This window comes from Aquarana catesbeiana, linkage group LG03 (assembly GCF_042186555.1).
Source record: "Aquarana catesbeiana isolate 2022-GZ linkage group LG03, ASM4218655v1, whole genome shotgun sequence".
Taxonomy (NCBI): Eukaryota; Metazoa; Chordata; class Amphibia; order Anura; family Ranidae; genus Aquarana; species Aquarana catesbeiana.
Window position 1 is genome coordinate 354,016,439 of NC_133326.1, and position 25,495 is coordinate 354,041,933.

General features: G+C 42.9%; 1 protein-coding gene across 3 annotated transcripts in view; it reads left to right on the forward strand.

The window, feature by feature from the left end:
* The window catches only part of CPEB4 (cytoplasmic polyadenylation element binding protein 4), a 153,659-nt gene that overhangs the window by 35,170 nt on the left and 92,994 nt on the right, over nucleotides 1–25,495 (forward strand). For all 3 annotated transcript variants that reach the window (XM_073620603.1, XM_073620602.1, XM_073620604.1), the window contains exon 3: nucleotides 8,737–8,818. In XM_073620603.1, coding sequence (XP_073476704.1) covers nucleotides 8,737–8,818 — 82 coding nt within the window. The remainder of the gene's footprint in view (nucleotides 1–8,736; nucleotides 8,819–25,495) is intronic.

The window sequence follows — 25,495 nt, forward strand, 5'->3', positions numbered from 1 at the left end:
GGGGGGGGGGGGGGACTGTAGGGGAGATGAGATTGCTGTTCATACTTTGTATGAACTAACTGTCTCTTCTCCCCTCTCTTACACACACAGATCCCGGTTCTCCGTGTGTCAGCAGCGATCGCAGGAGCCAAGCGGTGATCGTGACCGCCAGGCACTCTGATCGGCTCCGGGGGCGAGCAGTGGGCGCCCCCAGTGGCCACAGGGTGAAGCGACGTAACATAACGTCGCTTCGCCTAGCCGTGCCATTCTGCTGCAGTACAACTGCGGTGGCTGGTCGGCAAGTGGTTAAAGTGTTACTAACGTCAGATTTTTTTTTTTAAATAAACATGTTATACTCACCTGCTTTGTGTAGTGGTATTGCACAGAGTGGCCCCGATCATCCTCTTCTCGGTTCCCCAGCGGCGATCTTGGCTCCTCCTCCTTTTTCTGTCCCCATTGCAGAGCATTTGCTATGGGGACACGAGGTGCATGCTCGCTCCCGACCTGTGTCTATGGATCCGTGCTACATAGACTTACACAGCGGCACTTAGGTCCACCCCCCACGTCCTTTTCACTGCATTTCATTGACCACAGCATGAACCAATGGGTCCTGCTACTGCTCGAATGCTGCGTGAAGAGGAAGTAAGAGAGAATAGATGTAGCCATGCACAGCACTTATCTCTTCCCTCTCTTCCTCTTTATATGGGGGAAGGGGGGCACAGGGAAACTGAAAAGTTTTTTACTATAATGCATTAAGGTAAAAAACGTTTTTAGTTTTAGTAACATTTTAAAGCTTTAACATGTTATTAAAAGTTAAAGTAACTTTTCAAATGTTTGTCTTCAGCCTTTATTAAAGTAATACCTGGTTATCCTGCCAAGAAGGTCCTTATTCCGGCATTTCCTATTTTAGGCCCCTTTCACACCAGCAGACTGATCTGGTCCAGCTGTCTTTTCTTTTTTTTTTTTTTTTTTTTTCCCTGGCGGACCTGATCGGACCACCCGTTTCTCTATGGGGTGGCGCATGTTAGTGGACATGTGTCTGTCACCCACCGGTATCTGATCCGGTCCGCTAAAAACAGATGCATGGGGATACGTTACTGTGTGTGCGTGTTTTGTTTTTCTTCTGGCTCAGGTAAGTATAAGAGGGGCTGAGGGGGTTCTGTGACGCAGAAGGTTTTTTATTTTTAATGCATCAGGGTAAAAAAAAGGCTTTCGAACAACCTTAAGATCTCTTTCTGACTTTCATAGTTTGCATGCTGGTGTCTCAAAGTGAAGCTGGAGACATCCAGGTAACTAAATTTGCATTTAGGACAATCAACAGTGACTACCTCCATGCACCTTTTTAATAGAGTATTGCTTTTTAGGGCTCATTCACACAGGCAGAATAAAACTATATTTAGATGTGCATTGCTTATAGTTTTGTGCACAATAGTAATCAATGCGCCTACTTGTGAAATTGTGTGCTGCATTTTTAGCTCCATAGAAAACTTAGAACGCACTTGCATCCAGGGTCACAGATCTGCAGATTTTAAGCATGAACACGCATAAACATGGCTAGATGTGTACTCGTGTAAATGTGTAGACATTTATTTGAATGAAAGAAGAATTGTACATGTCTGAAATCTGTACACATCTAAACGAGAGTACTTTAGCAGCAGGATCTTCCGGCTCTGCCAGAATGCAGAAAATATACATATGGCCTTGTAAATGGACCCTAAGGCACCAGGTAATGGAATTGTTGCACGTTATGGACCATGTACAATCACAGGATTGTGTTTGTGTTTGTAAATTGCTCATAATTATAGACACAAGTACTGAATGTTGGTGTGCAGTGTAAAAATGTCACCAAGCTGTCCCCAGAGCCACAAATACAATCAAGAGGGCTTGGAACAAAATATGGGAATTCCAGTTTGTTGATACCATCAACAGTTATACCCATTTTTAGTGCAGTCAGAGAGCAGCAAGTTTGTTGTTCAGTTCCTGCCACTCTCTTAATACAATGGGGTTGATTTATTAAAACTGGAGAGTGCAAAATATGGTGCAGCTCTGCATAGATACCAATTGGCTTCCAGGTATTTTGTCGAAGTTTAATTGAGCAAGCTGAAGTTAGCAGCTGAATGGCTACTATGCACAGCTGCACCAGATTTTGCACTCGCCAGCTTTTAGTACATCAACCTGTATGTGTCTAGGCCAGCCTTCCTCAACCAGGGTGCCATCTGGGTTTGTCAGGGGTGTCCTCAAACTTTGGTAGTCCTGATGATGGCGTAACACACACACATGCTGCATCACAGAAGCAGACTTTCTTCTGTTGCATGACATACTGTGTGTGTGTCCTCAGTTACGCACCCTCCAGCACAAGGACCGCTCCTGGTCTCAGGGTAACAGTAATGCCCCGTACACACGATCGGACATTCCGACAACAAAATCCATGGATTTTTTCCGTCGGGTGTTGGCTCAAACTTGTCTTGCATACACTCGGGCACACAAATCTTGATGGAAATTTTGACAGTCAAGAGCAATACGTACGAAGAGCTGAGAAAAATGAAGTTCAATAGCCAGTGCAGCTCTTCTGCTTGATTCCGAGCATGCGTAGAACTTTGTGCGTCAGAATTGTGTACACACGATTGGAATTTACAACAACGGATTTTGTTGTCGGAAAATTCGAGATCCAGCTCTCAAATTTTGTGAGATGGAAATTCTGATGGAAAATGTCCGATGGAGCCTACACACGGTCAGAATTTTCGACAACAAGCTCCCATCGGACATTTTCCGTCAGAAAGTCCAAACGTGTGTGCGCAGCATTAAACCGTTCGCTGATCACATTATCACTGTAATAACCACTAAAAGAGAAGTCTAAACAGAAAAAATGAAGATAAAGTAGTTAGGGCTTGATCTAGGTTAGTATGTTCAGGGGTGTGGAAATAAAATAAACTACTTGTCCAAGTGACTAAATCGGGTCCCAATCTACTTGCTTGCTATTTTTCCTGTTAAGGTTTTGGTTAAAATATATATTTTTTTTATTTAAATGAGGTGAAAGGTTAATTTTTATCAGGCAGAGGTACTTTTAGGAATGTCTGGAGCTTTTAAAAACTAAAGGGGCTTTATGGCGACCCTAAACTATTAATGTTTTTAACGTTGTACTCTTTATCTTCCTGCCTGTCTCCAGGACTGCACCCAGGGACTAGCAGGGAGGGGGAGACCCTGCAGTGTGACCAATTGGGTGCTCGTCAGGACAGGGGAGTGTTGGGGCCTCTTCACTCTCAACAGAAGCGCATTTGCTGAGTGAGTAAATGAGGTGCCAGCCCCAATGAGGGGGGAAAAAAAAAGGAGGCACTTTGACGTTCAGTACAACTGCATGCTGAGCAGCCAAATCAAGCTCCAGTGTTCACTCTCTGCTGGCCTAGATTCACACTGACTGCGGGAATGAAATTTGTGCAAGTTCAGCTGAACTCGCACAATTTAATTCCCGCATGCCAGTCCCGATTTCGGGGGCGATGTCAGAGACATCTGTGCAGGTTTCTGCACAGATGTCAATGAAAATCGCACCCTGAAATCGCCAAAAGTAGTACAGAAACTACTTTTGGAAATCGGTGCAGCGCCGCAAATGTTTAGGACGGTGCAATTGCCGATTTGGCATGCGATTTGACATGCCAAATCGCACCAATGTGAACCAAGGATGAAGGGGCAAAAAAATTAAAAAAAAATAAACCCTGCTACTATCCTGCAGCAGGGCTAAATCTAAAAAAGAAACCACCTTTCAGCACCCAGAACTGCATGTCCCAGGCGATATGATTTGCGCACCCCTGATGTTTTACATAGGAAAAAAGCTTTTTGGTGTCAGTGTTTTACAGTAGGGAAAAAAATGCGCCCTATTGTTTCTCACCCCTACTACAAGTACAAACAACAAATAATGCAAATGTGGTATCATCATGCACCTCAGGTGGTGTCTCGTGATAATGGCATAAAATATGTAGATATATATATTTTTTTTGTTTTACTATTTTGGACCAGTTTTCCGATGATGATAATCATAATTAAAAAAGGAGATATCCACTAATATTTACCAACAAATGAAGTCCCAATTTTTCCTGGCAGAAATAAGGTATAATTCAGCTGGGGTGCTTCAAGATCTTGTGTACTTTTAAAGGGTGTTGTGACTTAAAGAAAAGGTTGAGAAACTCTAGGCCAACTCCTTAGATCAAATTCATTGATAATGCCTCTTGCTAAAAGTAGATAATAGAATGCTTTCTTTGTGTCATAGCATCTAGGTTTATTTACAGTTTGGACCCAATTTAATTTTGAAATGCAAAATATTTAGTGGTGCCTTGAAAAGTATTCATACCCCTTGAAATTTACCACATTTTTGTCATGTTACAACCAAAAATATAAATCTACTTGGGATTTTATGTGGTCGGTAAGTAGCACATAATTGTGAAGTGGAAGGAAAATGATTAGAGGTTTCAATTTTTTTTTACAAATATCTGAAAAGTGTGGCTTGCATTTATATTCAGCCCCCTTCACTTGGATACCCCTAACTAAAATCTAGTGGAACCAATTGCCTTCAGAAGTCACCTAATTAGTAAATGTAGTCCACCTGTGTGTAATTTAATCTCAGTATAAATACAGCTGTTCTGTAAAGCCCTCAGAGGTTTATTAGAGAACCTTATGCCTCGTTTCCACTGAGCGGATCGGTAGAGTACACTATTTTGAGTGTTTCCATTATGAAAGCGGCCCATACAACGAACCGCACCATTCTGGGTCCTGCTTCAGATGTGGGGCCATAGAAAATAGTACAGTTCGGTTAGGGCGGAGCTACGATACATTCCACTGATTGGCGGATGTGTGACACCATACTAGGCATTTTTACTAAACCCACGTATGGCTCCTGGCGGTCCGACTTGCAGTGGAAAAGTGGAAACGCTCACCTGAATAGGCCGGACCATTCTAGGCCTTCCAAACTGTACCGACCCGAACCGATCCGCCCAGTGGAAATGAGGCATTAGTGAACAAACGGCATCATGAAGGCCAAGAAACACACCAGACAGGTCAGGGATAAAGTTGTGGAGAAGTTTAAAGCAGGGTTAGGTTATAAAAAATAAAATCCCAAGCTTTGAACATCTCACGGAGCACTGTTCAATTCATCATCCGAAAATGTAAAGAGTATGGAACAACTGCAAACCTACCAAGTCATGGCCGTCCACCTAAACTGACAGGCCGGTCAAGGAGAGCATTAATAAGAGAAGCAGCCAAGAGGCCCATGGTAACTCTGGAGGAGCTGCAGAGATCCACAGCTCAAGTGGGAGAATCTGTCCACAGGACAAATATTAGTCGTGCACTCCACCCCTTTCACACTGAGGCAGTTTTCAGGTGTTTTAGCGCTAAAAATAGCGCCTGAAAACTGCGTCTCATGCCTCCCCAGTGTGAAAGCCTGCGTGCTTTCACACTGGGGTGGTGCGCATGCGGGGCGGGCAAAAAAAAGTCCTGCCAGCAGCATCTTTGGGGCGGTTTGTGAGCACTGTATACAGTGCTCCTACACTGCCCCTGCCCATTGGAAAATAAAGCGCTTTGGAAGCGTGACGCAACATGCATCTTTAACCCTTTCTTTGGATGCTAGCGGGGGTTAAAAGCGACCTGCTAGCGGCCGAAAAGTGCCGCTAAAACTAGCGATGCTTTACCGCTGCGGACCCGCCGCCTCAGTGTGAAGCAGCCTTTTGGAAGTGTGCAAAGAAGAAAGCCATTGTTGAAAGAAAGCCATTTTGCAGTTTGCGAGAAGCCATGAGGTACTATGGTCAGATGAGATGAAAATTGAACTTTGTGGCTTAAAAGCAAAACGCTATGTGTGGCAGAAAACAAACATTGCACATCACCCTGAACACACCATCCCCACTGTGAAACATGGTGGTGACAGCATCATGTTGTGGGGATGCTTTTCTTCATCAGGAACAGGGAAGCTGGTCAGAGTTGATGGGAAGATGGATGGAGCCAAATACAGGGCAACCTTAGAAAACCTGTTAGAGTCTGCAAAAGATTTGAGACTGGGATGGAGGTTCACCTTCCAGCAGGACAACGACCGTAAAAATACAGCCAGAGCTACAATGTAATGGTTTAGATCAAAGCATATTTATGTGTTAGAATGGCCCAGTCAAAGTCCAGACCTAAATCTAATTGAGAATCTTTGCCAAGACTTGAAAATTGCTGTTCACAGACACTCTCCATCCAATTTGGCAGAACTTGAGCTATTTTGCAAAGCTGGTAGAGACATCCCCAAAAAGACTTTCAGCTGTAATTACAGTGAAAGGTGGTTCTACAAAGTATTGACTCAGGGGGGCTGAATACAAATACATGCTACACTTTTCACATATTTATTTTTAAAAAACAAATTGAAAACCATTTATCATTTTCCTTCCACTTCACAATTATGTGCCACTTTGTGTTGATCTATCAAATAAAAGTAGGTTTGCCACCTGTCCGGGATTCACCCGGACAGTACGGGTTTTGAAACATGTGTCCGGGTCTCTGGCCGCCTGAGACCCGGGCACATTATTCAGACCCGCCAGTGGCTCCCTGTGCGGCATGCCTTGCCTACACAGGCGGCCCTCTAATTAACTTCCCCGGCGAATAAGAGTAATGGAATGCCGCAGTTGTATGGTGTATCTTCGTTCCCGCAAGCCGCCCGTGAGCTCCACTTTTCATGGCAGGGCAGACCCGACATCTCTCCCCAGCTGCAGGACAAATACACACTGCAGAGAGAGTGCTGTGGAGTGAACCCACCCCTCCTCCTGCTGTGTCTTCCTGTGTACACAGAGGAGGAGGAGGAGGAGGGGCAGAGAAGGCTCACGACACTGCCAACAACGCTGCTGGACTGGAGATCATCTATCAACGAATCCACAGTGAGTCTTCCAGAGGATGGGGGGCATGAACAAGAAGGTGAGGGGGGAACTAGCCTACAGTTTACTTTGAGTAATCGGGGGGGGGGGGGGGGAGATATCTTCTAGGGATGACTTAAGTACTTGTGCTACAAGGGGGCTTGTATATGAAATCCACCCCCCTTAGCACATATCCTCTCCCAGTTCCCCCAATATTAAAGAGATGTCTGCCACAGAGGGGGTGGCCCTTGGCACCCCACGAGAGATGTGGAAAATTGCTCCAGGTGCCCATACTAATGCCCCCCTTCCAGGCAAGTTAGTGGAGCAAAAGTTGTGGGTTCCAGGTCACAGGGCGGGTTCACACTATGAAAACACAGGAAAGGGCTGTGCGTTCTGTGCAGTTCACATGTGACCCGGGTGCAATTTCAGCCCAGTTATGTCTGCAGTCTCTGACCATCTCCTGTACCATGTCCACACACTCTCTGAAAATCTCCTGTACCATGTCTGCAGTCTCTGACCATCTCTTGTACCATGTCCACACACTCTCTGACCATCTCCTGTATCACGTATGCAGTCTCTGTCCATCTCCTGTACCATCTCTGCAGTCTCTGACCCCCTCCTGTACTTTGTCTGCAGTCTATATCTCCTGTACCATGTCCGCACACTCTCTGACCATGTCCTATATCATGTATGCAGTCTCTGACCATCTCCTGTATCATGTCCACACACTCTCTGACCATCTCCTGTACTATATCTGCAGTTTCTTACCATCTCTTGTATCATGTCTGTAGCCTCTGATCATCTATTGTATTATGGCCGCACAGTCTCATCTAATATAGGATGAAACGAGAGCCACCAAGCTGGAGCCCAGAGAGAACCATCTGACTTAGCCCTGCACGGTGCACCTGAGTGGTGGTGAGTGACAGCATAGCAAGGCCAGTCTGAGGGGGGGGGGATCACTGATGTAGGGGGCAAGGAAAACAGTAAGGTAAAGGGGCACTGATATAAAGGTTACCCTTTATATCAGTAACCCCCCCCACACACACACACACACACCTTACCTTAGTGCATTCACTCTGCGGAAGGTGCTCTATGGTGACCAGAGTCGCCCCCCCGTGGACAATTACATAAATGGGAACTCTGATGTAAAGGGGAATGCAGTGGACTCTGATATCAGGTGATCTCGTCACCAGAGTCCCCCCTTACATCAGCGTTCCCTCATACACCATCCAGAGTTCCACCATACATACAGTCCTCACCACTCCCCCTCCCCACCATACTATATATAACTCAAATATATATATTTCTGGAGACATCCCCCCACCCCCCAAAATTACACTGGGAGGCTGCCAACCAAACATTACACACTACATATACACTATAATGCACATTACACACACCTGCACTATATGCAATTGGCTACACCCATTGTTCACCGCTGCGCGTGCCGCATTACTACTCCCCTAGGGCACACAGAGGTGTCCCAGGTATTTTACAATCTCATAGTGTATGCTACAAAAAAAATGCCAAGCCCCGCTGCAGTGTCTGGTGTTGGCTCAAAGAAAAGGTGGCAACCCTACATAAAAGCCCAATAAAATACATTTACATTTTTGGTTGTAACATGACAAAATGTGGAAAATTTCAAGGGGTATGAATACTTTTTGAAGGCACTGTGTGTGTTTATCTATCTCATTTTCTCCCTGTAAGATTTGTAGTTTTACTTGTAGAACAGTGTTTGGTCATTTTTAGATATAAATAATGCTTATTGGTGTTCCTCTTTAACACGCTTGCTTCTGGTTGTAAATTTTGGAAGTGTACCATAATTTATCTGCAATGTATACAGGTCCATGAAAATATTGTTTTGATACAGTGAAATTCTGTCTTTTTACAGGATCGCACTAGAACATTCGACATGCATTCACTGGAAAGCTCCCTGATTGACATAATGAGAGCAGAAAACGATTCACTGAAAGGTAAATATTCTGATTCATCACCCCCTTTTTTTCATTTGATGTTCCATCTTGCACAGCCTCCCCGAAGGTTTACTAAAGGTCATAAGGAGAACGTACTATTTACAGAAGTTATAGGCATGCTTTTAATGCAACATTTTACGTTCGGCCCCCTCCCTGTGTGCATTGTATGCCATGTTTATGTGCTGTTTGTTTCCTTTTTAGCTAGTTTTTTTCCTTTCTAGATGATATTCCATGGGTGTGTTATGAATGTTGTAGTCATTGCAGAGGGTGTGGGAAATTAGGGATAAGGTAAATACTCTGGAGACAGAGGAAAGCCTTTCTGACGGCTGCACTACTGTTTTATCTAGGTGTGTGTGTGTGCGCACCTTGCCACACTGGCTTTTATATCCCTCCACTGACTCTTGTTCACGCCTCCATCTTATTGCTCATGCACCACCCTTTTGTTTTGTTCACTGTTTCTGGGAGGGATAAACACAGGACATTTCTTAAATAGTTTTTTTTTTTCTAGTTTCCTATGAAAAAGATGTTTCAGAATTAACGATACCAGTTCTGAATGGCTGTGGATTGTTGCGACAGCTGGAATTTTGACCCTTTTCCTGCTGCTAGGAATCTATTTCCTTTTTATTTCCTGGTAAATGATAGTCCTCAGACAATTTTTCAGTAAAAATAAAGAATGTTTAAACCGTTCCTATTTACCAGTTGGTGATTGCTGGTCAGCTATATATAGTAAACTCTACCATTGACACCTATGATATTAGGACAGGTGCAGTACTAAAGTAGATAGTACATTTATGCTTGTACAGAACTGCTGTCGCACGGCCCCACTGTAGTTTCAGACGCCATTGCCACATTCTCACTCGCTGAGTCATGTTATTGGAAAATATAGAGAGCGATATTTCATATAATACAGAACTGTCTTTATTCTGGGTTGGGTAACCATCGTGAAAATTAGATCACCCTCAATACCATTCATATTTAATTCTAGTTTGCCAGAGTGTGTGTTACTCCACCTATGTGTAAGCATTCGGTCATAAATGTAGTAAATAAACACTACTTTTCAACAGTATAGTAAGGTATGTCACTTAAAGAGGAACTGCAGTCTGCTAACATAATTTGTAATAAAAACATCTTTGCCATGCTGAAGCTTCCCCCCCAACCACTTTGCATATTATTTTATATATACTGTGATTCTGTACTTGCCAAATATGCTGCAGAATTCTTCCTTCGCTAAGTCTGGCTGCAGCTATTTTAACTGTGGGCATCTGAAGCTGCTGCCTGTTCACTTCCTGGATTTACACAGACACACACCTCCAGCTCTGCAGCTGACTCATCCCCCCCTCTCTCCCTTCCTGGCAAACTCTCACGAGAGTGAGAGAGAGCTGTGCATGATGTCATAAGCCTAGGCTGATGACCAGAAAAGAAACAGAAAGTGGGCTGTATAAGGTATTTACTGGCAGAAAAAAATGTTTTACTATCCAAAGTTAAAACAACAAGGGCAGAAGATTTAATAGATGGAAAGTTGAAAAAATGACCGAACGTCTGCTTTAATATACCAGGCAGGTAGCATTTTCAGAAAAAGCTCAGCAGTGGCATCCTATAAACTTGTCTTGAGATGGATAGTTTTACATTTTTATGCTATGCTGTATGATATATAATCTGTGCAGCTCTGATACACCTTGTGCTGTATGATATATAATCTTTCCTGCTTAGATTTGCTTTGTGCTGCATTATTTGCAATGCACCCTGCCAAATTTATATACTTTGACCTCGTGTCACCAATTTACACTGCATTGGATCTCTTTTTTGTTCACCGCTCTGCTATATACTGTAAAGCAAGATGTAGCAGCGCTAAATAACCCCTAAAATAGAAATCACACACCAATATAAACAATGTGCAAAAATAAAAAAATATTGAAGATTAGAAAGCAAATAATTAATTGTCCATTTCAGAAAAGTATGCTGAGCCTGAATAAACAGAATGTGCATGCAGTTCACTTCTTAAAGTCCATCCTCCACCGCACCACGAGTGAAAAATCACACAGAATGCTCGCTTACCAGACAGCAAGCTCAGATTAGCTTGCGACCTATACCCGGCCAGGGCCTTTACCAATGGAGAACGAAATCCAGACAAAGCCCTTCAGGATGGTCAGCATGTGCCCAGGCACACCCTAATCACCTAGTGTACATTAGCATTATCCCTCTGTGTAGCAGCGGGATATCAATGTGCCAGGGCCATATATACACACACACACACACGCATGTGTGTTTGAGCTTTGGGGTGCACACCCTAATGCAATGGGCTGCGCACACCATTGTAAACGACCCTGTTCCTATATACATTGGGCTGTAGCTCAAATGGAGTTCCTAAATCTTTAGGTTAAAAAATTGAGCAGAGGTGTCTTTGGCCAGCAGTGCTGGAATTTGAGTGCCATTATTGCACCAACACCATAAAACTATATGCTCAGTGAGAGACAAACAGAACTAGTGGGTTATAATGCCCTTTACAGGAGTAGGGCACTAGGTACAAAAAAAATGAACCTGGCCTCTAAGAGGACAGCTCTCTTAGGTGGCTTAACTCTCCAACTGTCTGTTTTCATCTAGCATAGAGTAAGGACCTCTTCTTCTTTTTTTTTTTTTTTTTTTCTTTCTATAGATCTTGGAGTTTTTTTTCAAAGACTATTTCTAATATCAAGCAGCTGACTGGCAGAAAGGTTGAATTTTTATCCTTGTAGTCTCCCCAGTCTAGCTGATGTGTGTCTGTGTTTCTTGATTTGAGATCAAGATTGATCGGGATCAGCAATTTTACCACATTGCTTAACTGTATTAAATGTATATCAGAACATTGCAGATTATACAGCCAGCAGCAGTAATCATTGTATTCTGACGACGGGGGAAACCTCCCGCTGTCAAAATACAATAGCAAAGCTGGTGGGAGTCCCCCATCAACGTTGACTGTGTTGATGGGAGAATTTGAGTGATTTTCTATCTTTCAACCATGATTCAAGGAAAGAAATTTGCATAATCTATGGCCAGCCTTAGTAGCCCTGTGGGGTTGATTCAGTTTGATCTGCGGGTGCCCATCTGTACATCGTCTTCTTCCCAGACTACTTTGCAGGATTGAATTGGAGAGAAATACTTTGGGTGCCAGAGTGGTCTCAAAGGACTTGGTGATTCGCTTTCTCCCAAACATATCCTGGTGACTGCCAGATGTTCTTTTTGGTAGATGTAACTTTGACCGGATCTGTATCCGAATTGGCGCCCTTATCCTGTGAGTCCTCTTTACAATTTTACACCAGACCTCTCCTTTTTCTTTTTTTTTTTGCCAAAGGTGGTTCCTGCTTTTCACCTTTTAATTTGTTGTAAACCTCAGACATGAAATGTGAACAAAGCATATCCCTCCATAGTGTCTTTTTGTCTGCTACTTCTTTCCTGTGCTGTCAGCATGAGTCCCTTCCGTACAAGTTTTCCTGACACCAAGAGAAAAACGGTGACGGGAAGGAGCTCCAGCTGATTGACAGCCTCAGCTCTGTTCCTGGGTGCTGTGTGAAGAGGGGTGTGTCCCTTCCTTCCAATCGGCTCTCAGAGCTTTCCTCACTGAGCTCTGTAGAGTGTAACTTCAGCTCTCCTCCCCATTTTTTTCTGAACTCTCACTCTCAGACAAGTTTTAAAATTCAGCACTTTGGCTGTAGAGAAGAAAGGGCTGCAGATGGATAGGTACAACTTATGTACAACCTGTCATCTCTGTGTATCACCTGAGGCCAGGCACTTTACTGGACATATGGAAGGCTTTACTTTAATGAGAAAATTGTGCTCCTGTGTCTTTGTCCAGCTCCTTTTCACTCTTTGGAAATTGGTTTACACTTTAGACTTTGTTAGGGTCTATCTTCAGACCACTTTGTCCATCCAGTAGACAGTTGTGGTTGATGGTACACGTAGGGGAATAGCTGCATCTTCTGCTATGAATATCCTTGGATTTGTCAATATCTCTGGAGCTTATGCCTTTAACATAAAGATCATTCTTTTTTCCTTTTAAATGCTCATTCTACTAAGTCATTCAGCACTTCTTGGGCTTTCCATCATCAGACTTCAGTTTTACAAGTCCGTAAGACCGAGACCTGATCCTCAGTTAATAAAGTAGGTGTGGTTGCATTAGCAGATGCTAGCTTTAGCTGCAAAGTTTTACAGGTGGCATTGTGAATCACTTTGTGAGGTGAGGGCTCACCATGTTTTTTGGTAGTACTGCTTGTTGTCACTTTCGGCAGGCTGGACAAGCCCTGTTGGATACCAGCACCCAGCAACACTGAAGTCATCAGGTTGCTGCATGTCCGTGCTTGGAGCGACACTCCGGATTATTGATTTTTATTTATTTGATTTTTTTTTTGTGCTCTCCATAAAACTCTATTCTGAGTTTGAAACACAGCCCTTGTTTGGGCTTGTGGACAAGATTATTTCTTTTTTTATTGCGCTGCTTGCTACTAAAGCAAATAAATACATGGGTCGAATTCCGAATGAATTTTCTTTTGCAAATCTGAAATTTTCTGTGTTTTTGTAATCCGATGGTGCCACTGTTGATTTTGAAATTCAACCAACCAAGCCTTCAATTTCACCTAATTTTGCTTCAGAAAATAAATTTTTGCCGCCGAGAATCTTTTTTTTTTTTTTTTTTTCCAGGTCACAGCTCGTGCGTTTTTTTTTTTTTTTTGTTGTGTTGTTTTGTTTTTTTTTCTCGTACAATTATCCCATCATTGATTTAGAAATGTTTGTTTTTCCCAAAAATTTTAACATGGCCGATCACTCAAATTTGATGACCGCACAAAAATCGGACCTTGCTGGAACCCACTAATGGTTTGACATTCGAACGAAAATTTTTAGAATTTTCTAAAGAAAATTTGTTTGGAATTCGACCCATGTATGCCTGGCTTAATTTACATTCTTTGACAATTGGAGGGTTACGCCACCTAAGGGAGCTCTGCTACTAGCTCCAGGTTAGGTTTGCACCTAACCTCTTACTTCTATAGGTGGCAATATAACCCATTGGTTCGGATTAACCTTCAATCAAAGGCTATGCCTCTCAAACTCGGAGAAAATAATTTTACAGTGAGTACACAAAATTCTATTTTTATTTTGCCACCATTTTCTCCCTCCTACAGATTTTTTTTTTTTTTTTTTAAACCAAAGACAAACGCTAATGTGCTGTATTACTACTACAACCAATTAAACATCACTTAATTGCAGGTTGCTGCAGTTAAACTAATGAATGCTGGTTTGTATTGCTTGTGTATTGTACACCTCTTTGTATATATTGCTTTGATAATACACACAACTCTGTGTAAGCCCTTTTAAGCAGTATTGTCAATGGATACCATGTATTCCTAGTATTTTTTTTTTTTTTTCCCCCCTTTCTTCAGAAGAAATGCTTAAAGCCATATTTCCTCTTTCTGAGCCGTAAGCCCACATTGATACTACCGGTGCACATTACAACATAACAAACTGGTTTGCTATTTTGAGCAGAGGTCAATTACATCATGTTCCGTTTGAACAGTCACTACACAGTGTCCTAAAGAGTTACTCCTGACAGCAACTCCAATCACACAGTGTCTCCTAATATTCTCTAAAGCAGTGGTTCTCAACTTTTCTAGTGCCATGACCCCTTGATAAAATTTCCCAAGTTGTGGGGACCCCTAACAGTAAAATTATTTTCGTAGCGTGGGTTGTCAGTACTCAAGGCAAGACAAGTAATTTGTGCCCCTAACCCACAGACATTTAGCGCTCCATGAGTCCCTTCCCCTTGTATAGTATTAAAACCCCTTATGGTACATTTTAGGATGTACCACACTCTTTGTTCTCCTTTCTTTACCTTTTTATCTCTCTCTATCCTAATTTCTTGTTTTTTCCCTCCATCCCTCTCTCTAGCCTTCTTTTTCTTATTCTTTCTCTCCCTTTTTCTTTGTTCCCGCCCCCTGTTTTCCTCTCCCCTCCATGTATTCTCTATTTTTATTCCTTCTCTTACGCCTTGGGGGGGGGGGGGGGGGGGATTGCGATGAGTGGCAGTGCTGGGGGGAGTTCTGATCAGCCAACTTAGGTCAAGGTCATCTGCTGATCTGGGAACTGTAGTGAGGACATTTAATGGCAACTCTAATCACAGGTAGAGTAACTCACTGTGTATCCGGCTTCACTGTGTCTCCAGCTCTGTGGTGTCTTGCAGCAGTGACACCTATGCCGAAATCAGGAGATAGGGTCTCCTTCACCAATCAGTTGACCTCTAGTCTCTGCCGTTAACTGAATGAGGGGCTGGGAAGAGGCAGAGTGGGTGGCTGCGGGCTCCAGGAACAGCCCAGCTGGACTTCCACAGGCTCCATGGCCAGCCTGCTGGGCGGCCATGAAAATGCTGGGAGAGCTGTATGGGCTTTAGGAACAGCCCAGGATTTGGTGACCCCTGGCAAATTGTCATTCGACCCCCAGGTTGAGAACCACTGCTCTAAAGACAATGCTACGACTTTGCTAAGCATAGAAAGTTATTGTGTTACACATCAATTTGATTTATTAAATCCCACGTGTTCATATTTTCAGGTTTTTCCTACAGCTCAACTCCGGGCTAAAGAAAAATTTACCCATGCAATGGGCCCCGCTCTGAACTGTCTTGCTTTTTAACTTGCATTACACCTGGGCTGTTACCCTGCTGATTCTCTGACGCTTCCATAAAGCATTGGAGAAACAGCAGGATAATGACCCTGGTGCAATGCAAGTTCAAAAGCAAGGCAGTACAGGCTGCTTGTTCCAGCATGATACTGCAGTTTTCCTTCCCAGACCCTGACACCACCTGGGCTCCTGACAGCGGCCAAGGAAGCCTCACGTGATCTGCAGCAGTCTATGCAGATCGTGGGAGGCCTCCCCCGGCTGAAACACCGGAATATCAGAAGTAGCTCTTGCAGATTTAGGTCTGTGCCAATTCAGTATTGTGAACCTGAACCACTGACATGAGTCAGGATGGATAGATGAATTTATGCTGTGAATGCAAAGTTAGTTCCTTATCACTTTCATATTACAGCTAAAATTGAGATTTTTAAACCAAACAAGGTATTTTCATTGTCATCCAGTTGTGGTCTTTCTGTGTCTGTTTTCTCATTTTTTGTTTTTTGCTGGGAAGGGTGGAACTGGCATTCTCTTATGCTCCTGTAAATGATCATCTTTAAGGTGTGGCGTGTTGGCCTTTCAGAGTTTCTTCTTTCTACCACTATTGTCAAGAGTAGCTGTATAGCCTTCTGTCAGCTTGAAAAGGTCTGATCTTTATTGCTCTTTTTTTTAAACAAGGTCTTTTCTCCCAAGGAATTGCTGTTCACTGGATGCTTTTTTTGTTTTGTTTATAAGAATCCAAAGTTGTCACATCTAGCAACAAAGTATTCTATCGTTGAAGTCTCTTGGATACCCCTCTTTCCCTTGCTAATGTTTGGTTAAACACTGGAACACTTCATGCTTTATATCAGCCATTCTCAACAAGGGATTAATAGAACCCTAGGGTTCTTCCAGAAGTCTTCAAGGGTTCCTTAAACTGTGGCTGATTGACCACCTATTTGATAGCACCTGCATAGTCCTAAGGCCAATGTCCACTTGGCAGAGCCTGTGGCATGGCACCAGTGATCTTTTTTTATCTACCTGTGAAAGTGGCGTTCTGACCACCATTGTTAGGGCGGTATTCTTCCCGCTAACCACCAATATGGGGACATTTTTCCCACTTGAATAATTGGTTTTAACAGGGGATTCCATGCGAACTGAAAACTTAAGGCATCCTCTGGGTAAAAAGGTTCAGAGGCTGCTTTATATCTCTCTATGGAGGGCTGTTCCTGGTGTCAAGCAGTGGTTGCTTGCCACAATTATTTTTTTCTAACCATAAATGATAAATGTGGTTCTCAGGGGATTGTTTTGTATGAGGAGGCAAAGATGGATGGTGTGTGTGTGTGTGTGTGTGTGTGTGTGTCTATGTATAGATAGGTATATAGATATACATATATAGATAGACATATCTCTGTCCCTCTTCCTCCCAGTGTAATAATAGTTTACGGTGGGCCTGAACAAATCGCACTCAGAACTAAAAGCCAGCTAGGTGCCAGCAACCCCCCTTCCCCTCAACGTATGTAGACAAGGCATACTAACTAGCTCTGGGTCAGTGACTTTACCCTGGTTCATACCAGTGTGGCTTTGAAATGGTGCTACATCAGTGCGTTTTTGTATTTGCGATTTCATTGCAACTTCATTTAACAAGTCAATGCAATTTGCAATGAAATCTGAAAAAAAGTAGTGCAAGAACCTGTTTCAAAGTCGCTGCGACTTGAGTGGCAACAATGTGACTAGTTCCATTGCCAGCAATAGGGTGCAACTTGTCATGCGATTTTGAACTGTCAAATTGAATAACAAATCGCACTGGTGTGAACCAGGGTTTACAAAGCTTGGCAGCCAATGACAGCCAGGCAGGTAGCATTGCTGTAAGTAGCCAGCTATCGCAGTCCACTTTTTTTTTTTTTTTTCTCCATACATGAACCCCAAAGCCACACCTATCATACACAAGCCACATCCCAATCTGTTATGTTACTCCTTCTCTAAGTACTGATATGTATTTCTCATGCCTATACCTCAGAAATCCAGTACAGATAAGAAATAGAATTTAAAAAGGAAAGCAAGCTCATTTCAGAATTGGCACATAAGGATCGACATGGGCCAAACATACAAATGTACCTGATCACCCATGAAATGCTTCTGACCCGATGCTAGACCTATCAGACACGGAGGCAGGAACATCCTATAGCTCAGGGGTAGGCAACCATGGCCCTCCAGCTGTGTTGAAACTACAAGTCCCATGAGACATTGCAAGACCCTGACAATCACAGGCATGACTCCTAGAGGCGCGATGCGATTTGTAGTTTCACAGCAGCTGGAGTGCCAAGGTTACCTACCCCTGCATAGCTCATAGGTGCTCAGCTTGTGGCCCTACTGCTGTTGCAGAACTACTCAAGTCCCATGAGGCAATTCAAGGCTGACAGGTACAAGCATGACTCCAAAGGCAGAGGCATGATGGGACTTGTACTTTCACAACAGCTAGAGGGCCACAGGTTGAGCACCCATGCGTAAAGCTACAATCTGACACTGATGCAGTTACTGTTTAGGTATTCAGACAGCTGGGGGTTCTGCAGCTAATTACAATAGCTACCAGGTAAGATCCATCTATCCACCTGTTTAGCATGGATGGTTTCTCTGATTTGCTTTAGTTCTGTATGTCTATTAGTGTTGCTTCCTGCTTTTTCAGTAGAGCTGTGCTGGAAGTATACAAGCGATTAGGTTACTGGTACACATGCACTTGTGTCATGGCCAGCAGCTGATTGTTTGTAATTGCCAAGAATAGAGGCAATTCATTTGTAGATTTCTTTTCCCTTCTCATCTTTTCAGGCACACCTCATTCCTTTTTAAATTAATAACATTAGGAGTTACATATGATAGAATGAAACACCACATCTGCTATGTTTAAGAGGTTTTTTTTTTTTCCCCTTCAGTTGTAGAAATACCATAAGTGCTTTTACTACATAGGCCTCATTCAGACGGGCGCTGACACCCATAGCTTGTGAATGAGCACCTTGTATTTGTGTCTCTGGGCTCTAAGATCTGCATGCAAGCGCCTGGAGCCTAGAGATGTATAAACAAGGAGCTCATTCACAGGCTACGGGTGTCTGTGCCTGTCGGAATGAAGCCATGTTGGGGACATTTTTCAGAACGTGGAACAGAAGCCCATGCAGGGCTTGTCAATCTCTGTAGCAAACTAATTCTAGTTCCTGTATATCTATCAAAGGTGTGTCATCTGCCTAACCTGTGGAGCTATGTCAGTTGACAGAGAATTTTCCTAAAGCCGGCCATACATGGTGTGATTTTTGCAAGAAAGAAAATCACCTGATTTCCCCATCAACAGTCAGTGTTGATGGGGGAATCCCTACCGCAGAGCTATTGTGTTCTACCACAGTGGGGAGCCATCCCTCCTGGGAGAACACAGTGATTATTGATAGCGGCTATAGCCACTGACAATAATCACAAGGAAAATCCGCCATGCTTGATCATCGTGTGTACAACTTGGGTGCATTTACACTGCCCGCATGCTAAATGCTCTGTTTTAGCATGGGCAGCTGTCCGTTTTTGGCTGCAGTGAGGGGGTGATCAAACAATCGACTTTTATTAAGCCAAGTGGTGCTGGCGGGCTACCTACCGCTTGAAGTTTGGACGATGCTGCATGAATCGTCATTTCTGCTTGTTTTGAAAGCCTTTAAGACCTCTCCCACATGTGCATCTGGGGGAGGGGGCAGCTGTAAAAACAGGCAGCTGAGCAGCGGTTTTACCACCCCCTGACTGGCGTATCAATCTCAGCCATTCATGTCAATAGGGCCGTGCTGCAGCCGTGAGCAAAATGCTTGCTGTTTAGGAAAAAAAAAAGGGGGGGGGGGGTATTCAGGAGCAGTTGGGGTCACCACCTGAATGCCCCACAGCAGCTGCTTAGCCTCATTCTGAAATATGATCCACAGTGGATTGCTTTTCAGAGCATAGGCTAGTGAGTACCTAGCCTTAGTGAGATTTTGCCTTTTATACTTGTTACATGCTATTCCTACATAATTATAAATCTAATGATATTAAAAAGAAAAACCCATAAATGTTTCAGTTGGTTCCTGGGGAGAGAAGAGTTACAGGATTAGAGTTGCTTGGTCGGTATATAAGCCTCTTTCAGTGCCACGCCTCAGTCTGCATGCCTCTGTTTTAACACATTGCTGATTAAAATTTGTAGAGTTAAACCTAAATGAGTTAAAAATACTGACATGCAAGTAATGTCATTTGGTTTTATAAAGGGAACACAGTGTGGCAGCATAACAATCAACATATCACAGGGTTTCTCACACCTTCCAGTAACTGCTCAACTTCTGCTTTCTGATCTTCTTGGGTACCCTTAGCTTTAGTCCTGTAGATGACCCGATATTTTCTGGATTTGGCTAAATTAGAAGGATCTGAATACTGGCAGCATTATATGACCACATCTATTATTGTAAAAATGAACCTGTGTCCAGATCGTGCACATTTAGGCCTCATTCACACTACTAGTGTCAAACCTGCATTTATATGCACCTTGAGGACATTTTTAAAGGTATATTATTGCAGGTGATGATTTTTCAATGGTGCCATGCACATTGTGCATTTACCTGGGTTTAGGTGCAGACAGTTTTTAGCTGTGTTTTGAAGAAAATGAATTTTGCGCATCCAATATCTGATTAGAAACTGTAAAAGCAACTAAATGAATGTAAACATGTCTAAGGCTGGGTTCACATATATGCGAATTGGATACGGGTTTCTCTGGATCCACTTTGCATGACAGGCGAGTGTACCAGGCTCTCAGTGGAGCGGTTTCACACATGTCTGGAGCAGCTGCGGTCTGTATTCCAAAAGGGTCCTGTGCGTGTTTGGTTCAGGTGTGAATTCCGTATTCACACCTAAACCGGTGGACAGGAACGCACCGGACCCCATGCTGGGAACCGCAGCCGCACATATGTGAACCCGGCCTAAAGCTGGTTCACACTATTACGGGTGTGGGAATTGCACCGATTCCCGCAGTCAAAAGCCTGAAAACGTGACCTGTTTGGGGGCCTTGAGGACTGGAGTTGAGAAACACTGTTCTGGAGACTTTTTATTGTAATCTGTGAGGTTCTTTGTAAATGCATAACATACGAAGGTCTCTTGCACATGGGCAAAAAGCCCTACTTTTTGTAGCCATGTATTTTTACAAATCTGAACTCGAGTGCATTGTCTATAGGACAATCCACACAACTGGGTAATGATCTGTAATACTGCGATGCAGTATGTGCATGTGCATATGTGCAAGAACATTCTAGTGTATTAGCTTAAATTGCAACAGTGACAGCTAGAAGAAGATGAAGAATTTTATGTGCCTTTATGGAATGTAATTTGTGTTCTTTTACTCAGGGCTCTGCCACCAAGATTCTGCATATAAACAAGAGTAAATTATTACTTCCGTGTGCAAGAGGTCTTAAAGCAGCTAGAGAGGTCAGGGATGACTTGTTTTAAAGCTCCTTTACTGCTTGTTAAGAATACATAAATCGTTTAATGTCCGTAGTCTGGGCACACATGCACTTTAAACATGGTACTTCATAAAAGATAGACTTTTAGATTGACATAAAAGAAAGATAAAGTACCCTTCTTATTGCCTATAGCAACTTATCACATTCCCCATTTTATGTTATCAGGGCATTTTATTATGTCCTGATAACATACAGTTATTTTATTATTAAATTAATATATTTTCAGTTCCAAAAAAAGTTGGGGTGCGGTGTAAAATCTACATAAAAACAGAATTGTAAAGATTTTGCAAATCTCATAAACCTGTACTTGATTCACAATAGAAAACAATTCAAATGTTTAAACTGAGAAGATGTACTATTTTCAGAAAAAAAAAAGGTAATTTTGAAATTGATTGCAGCGCCATGTCTCAAAAAAGTTGGGACTGGGAAACAAAAAAAAATGGCATAGTAAGTGGTACTAACAAGGAAGAGCTAGAAAAATATTTTGCTACCAATTGGGTTAATTGGCAACAGGTCAGTAATATGATGGGGGGAATAAAAAGAGCATCTTGGAGAGTCAGAGTGTCTGAGAAGTAAAAATGGACAGAGGTTCACCAATCTTAAAAGCTGGATCTAAAAATTGTCAATTTCAGAATAATGTTCTTCAACGTAAAATTGCAAAGACTTTAAATCAGTGCCATCCCACTGCCAAGACCCAGCACTGTATACTGTATGTAGGCTACATTCAGTTTATGAGCGCACCCAGTGGGCGTACCTGTCATGTGAAAAATAGTTTGTTTGGGTCAGCTTGGCCCAAAAGAACTGGCTAAAGTGATAGTAAAGGTGGAAAGTAGCTTTTAAAGCTGATCTTTCTCAAGGCAAATGGCTAGAGCAGATGAGTGTTCTAAAGCTGGCTATGCACGTACAAATTTCTTTTAGCCTACTATACCTCCACCTATGCTAAAAGCCCAGATTGATGATTCTCCTGCTGTGGGTTATCGTATTCTGCCAGAATACCTGAACAATGCCAGCATCTGATTGGATGCAGGCACCTTTTGGCTGACCATTTACCACCTGGCTCCTTTAACAAAGGTTGATTTGAAAAATGTACTTTTGTCAATCTGGGGGTTGCTGACTGGGCGACTCGTTGAATTCATTTTGGCCCAGTGGTTCTGCTGAAATTCAATGTGTATGGCCAGCCTAAGTGTCGAAGGAAAGCAAACTGTCTTATAAAAGTCCAGCTGTTACCTTTTTCTTGGGAGATCTGCCTTTACAGCAATTTCTTGTGAATCTAAAAAGCTAGATGAGCAATTGCTGTTTTGACAATGAGCTCTTCCTTTAGAACTGCATGAAAGTCTTGGATGAGTAATTCTGGTCGAATTAATATCGGGTCTTAATAAAATCAGGAATTCCTTGTATATAACTGAAGGCATCCATAGACATCTATTATATCGCGCTATATGGCCTGAACAGGCAGACTAGGCAAAGTATTGAATCCTTTGATCACAGTCAACAGTGTTAATTTTTGGCCAGTCAAATCTTAAAGATCCAAGTTCTTGGCACTTTATCCTCATCTGTGATTCGCACATTGTACAACAGAAACATCTGTGCCAGGTATTTGAATAGATCTCACTCAGTTCTGAGAGTTGTTTCACACCATGCATAGGAAAATCGGCACACAAGTTGTACAATTTAGTATACCTGAATGAAGGGGTCCATTCATCCACATATTAAAATAAAATGCATGCAGTCTATAGTATAACATTTCTTTCTCAGGTGCCTCTTTCCACTACACCTCTTACATGCCGTAGATGTAGGTTTACTTCATGTTACTGTGACAGGTTCTCTTTATTAGACCCTGGATGTCTCCTCTCTAATCTACTGCAGCTAAAGGAACACAGTGTTCCATCAGCTGCTTCCCTCAGCACTTGTCCCAGAGAATGACCACTCCGGTCCAGGAAGTGATGCCATTTCCCAGTCTGTTTACAGGAGGCAGGCTGAGCGGACTGAGGTCCTCTGAGCTCCCGCTGCCCTTCCCAGTGACACCTGACACATGTCAACAGCGGTCCCGCAGGTGGGGCAATGGAGCCTGGTGAACGTGGTGGGGGGGTTGGCACATTGCGACAGTGGTGGAAGTGATGGGTGGCTTCACAGCTGCTTGTATCACTTCCACATGAAAGTGGACAGTTGGCTTTACTACAGTACACACACTCCCAGCCGCTATATCAGACGGGAGTGTGTAAATACAGAACACATCTGCAGCACTGTAAAAATCTGAATCCCCAGCAGATACTGGGGATTTGCATATTAATGCACCCCTCCCAATCCTGGTGGTCTAAGGCAGCTGCTGAAGCCACCCTATGGTAGCGCCAGCCCTGTAGTCAATCGGCTTATAACTTCTGCTTGTTCAATTAAGCTTTGACAAAAATTGGAAGATGATTGATTGGTTTCTATGCAGAGCTGCACCAGGTTTTTGCACAGTATTAGTAAATCAATCCCACTGTCTCTTTAAGTTGCCTAATCAGACCATTGCGGTCTCGTGCGCACAGTTGTATAAAAAAAAAAAAAAAAAAAGCTTCAAATAGGCTGCTAGAAGTTGGCAGAAAAAAATGCCCCTAATGCCACGTCTTTATGTGCGCATGTATTTACGTACTGTGTTTTTAAATCTGGGTGAGAGTAAACCGATTCTGTTTGCTAGAATATAAATGTATTCTAGGCTACTAGAGTAAATTTACAAGCATAAGCACTGGTTTAGACGTATGGCAGTAAATTGCATTTTTTTTTTTTTTTTTTTTTTTTTTTTTTTTAATATGCCTCGGAACCCTGCTTTTAAATAAGCCTGTAAATGACACAATGTACATATGCACATTGGATAACCTAGAGCTGCTTTCAGGGGCAAAACAAATGTCAGACGCCCCTATAAGCAGCATTTTTTCTGTCCATGTGCATGAAAATATGCTGCATTTATTCTACCAGAACTTGGCACAAAAAATGCCTCTAGTGTTTAGTTTTTATGCGTCTTTATGAGCATACTGCGTTTTGATGCATATGAGTGTAAACTCGTTTTGCTAGCTAGAATATTAACTCTAGGCATTAGAATAAGATTACATGCAAATTCTTGCATTTTCGATGCGCATACATTTACGCTGGAAAACTCCTCTGTAAATGGATACGATGTGCATATGCACATTACATAAATTTCAAGTGCATAAAAAAAAAGACAGACACCTCTAACTGCCTTTTTTTCTTCCCGTGTGCATGAGACTGAAGGCAGACGCATAAAATGTTGAGTTCTGATCTAATCTTCTGCATTGTGCATCAAATGGGTGAAATGTGTAAAAACATCACCTGAATAAAGAGTTTTGATTGCCTCCAGCTCGCTGAAGTGACAAGGCGTTAACAGTTACTGATCATGTGATGATGATGTTCTGCCTGCTCCCCAGCCTCGTCTGCACAGATCACTGTCTGCCTGAAGTGTAACAAGACTTTGCAGGCAGTGAGGGGAATGTAAAACCAAGATGTTGCTTTGCTTGTGTAATTTAGACTGCTCAAACATGGCAGCCCCAGAATGGAGTTCACTTCCAGGGAATTGAGAATGATTGATTAATATTGTATCGCAGCTCAGGTAACCTGGCATATAAAATGTTAAAGCAATAAGCTAACCTTTTTAGATTTTGCATGATAAAGAAGTTCATTGTTTTATACTTTCTCTTTTTTTTTTCTCTGGATGCGTTTCAGTGCTGTTGACTTTCTACACGTCATACATGCCTGTATTTTTTGGACCATAAGACGCACTTTTTTTCTCCCAAAGATATGGGGGAAAATGTCTCTGCGTCTTATGGTGCAAATATACGACAGGCATCGGCCCCCATCCGCCGCTGTCACCGCCCCCCTGCCACGGTCGCAATGCTAGTCCTGGAAGACAGACATCCCATGCCCCCACGAGCGCCGGGCCATTTCCCGGCCTGACACCTGCTGAGGAGACAGAACAGCCCGAGCAATGACACAGGCTGCATTAATGGTAATATTCAGGCTGGTTTTGACAGGTACACACTCCCGCTTCAGGCTCCGTTCATTGCGGTGAACTGAGACGGAAGTTTGGCCCCCCTCCTTCCCCTACAGCCTCTGGGACACTTCATAGTTCCCAGAAGACTATGCCCCATTCATAAAGTGCAGTGTGCATGCGCAGTAGTTTCCCTTAGTCAAGATAGTGGTGCCATCTTGCGTACAAATTCAACTTAAGAACAAACCTACAGAACCTTGTTTGTAACACCGGGACTGCCTGTAGTGTGAATCTAGCCTTAAAAATAATGAAATTCTAATAATAATGTAAAAGCTTGTATGAGCTGTTAGAGATGGGTTTACACACTGTATGCAACACCCAAAACAACCCAAAAAGCCCACCGTTTTACTGGCAGTGTTCAAACTCTCTCCCTGGTTAACTGAAAACTCAATACACTAAATACAAAGAAACAAGAATAGTAACATGTAACACAAAGTAACAAGAATAGAACAATCCTACAATGTGAAAATGAAAACTAAACCAATGAGCGAGTAGCCTTGAACCTAGACAGAAGTCTAA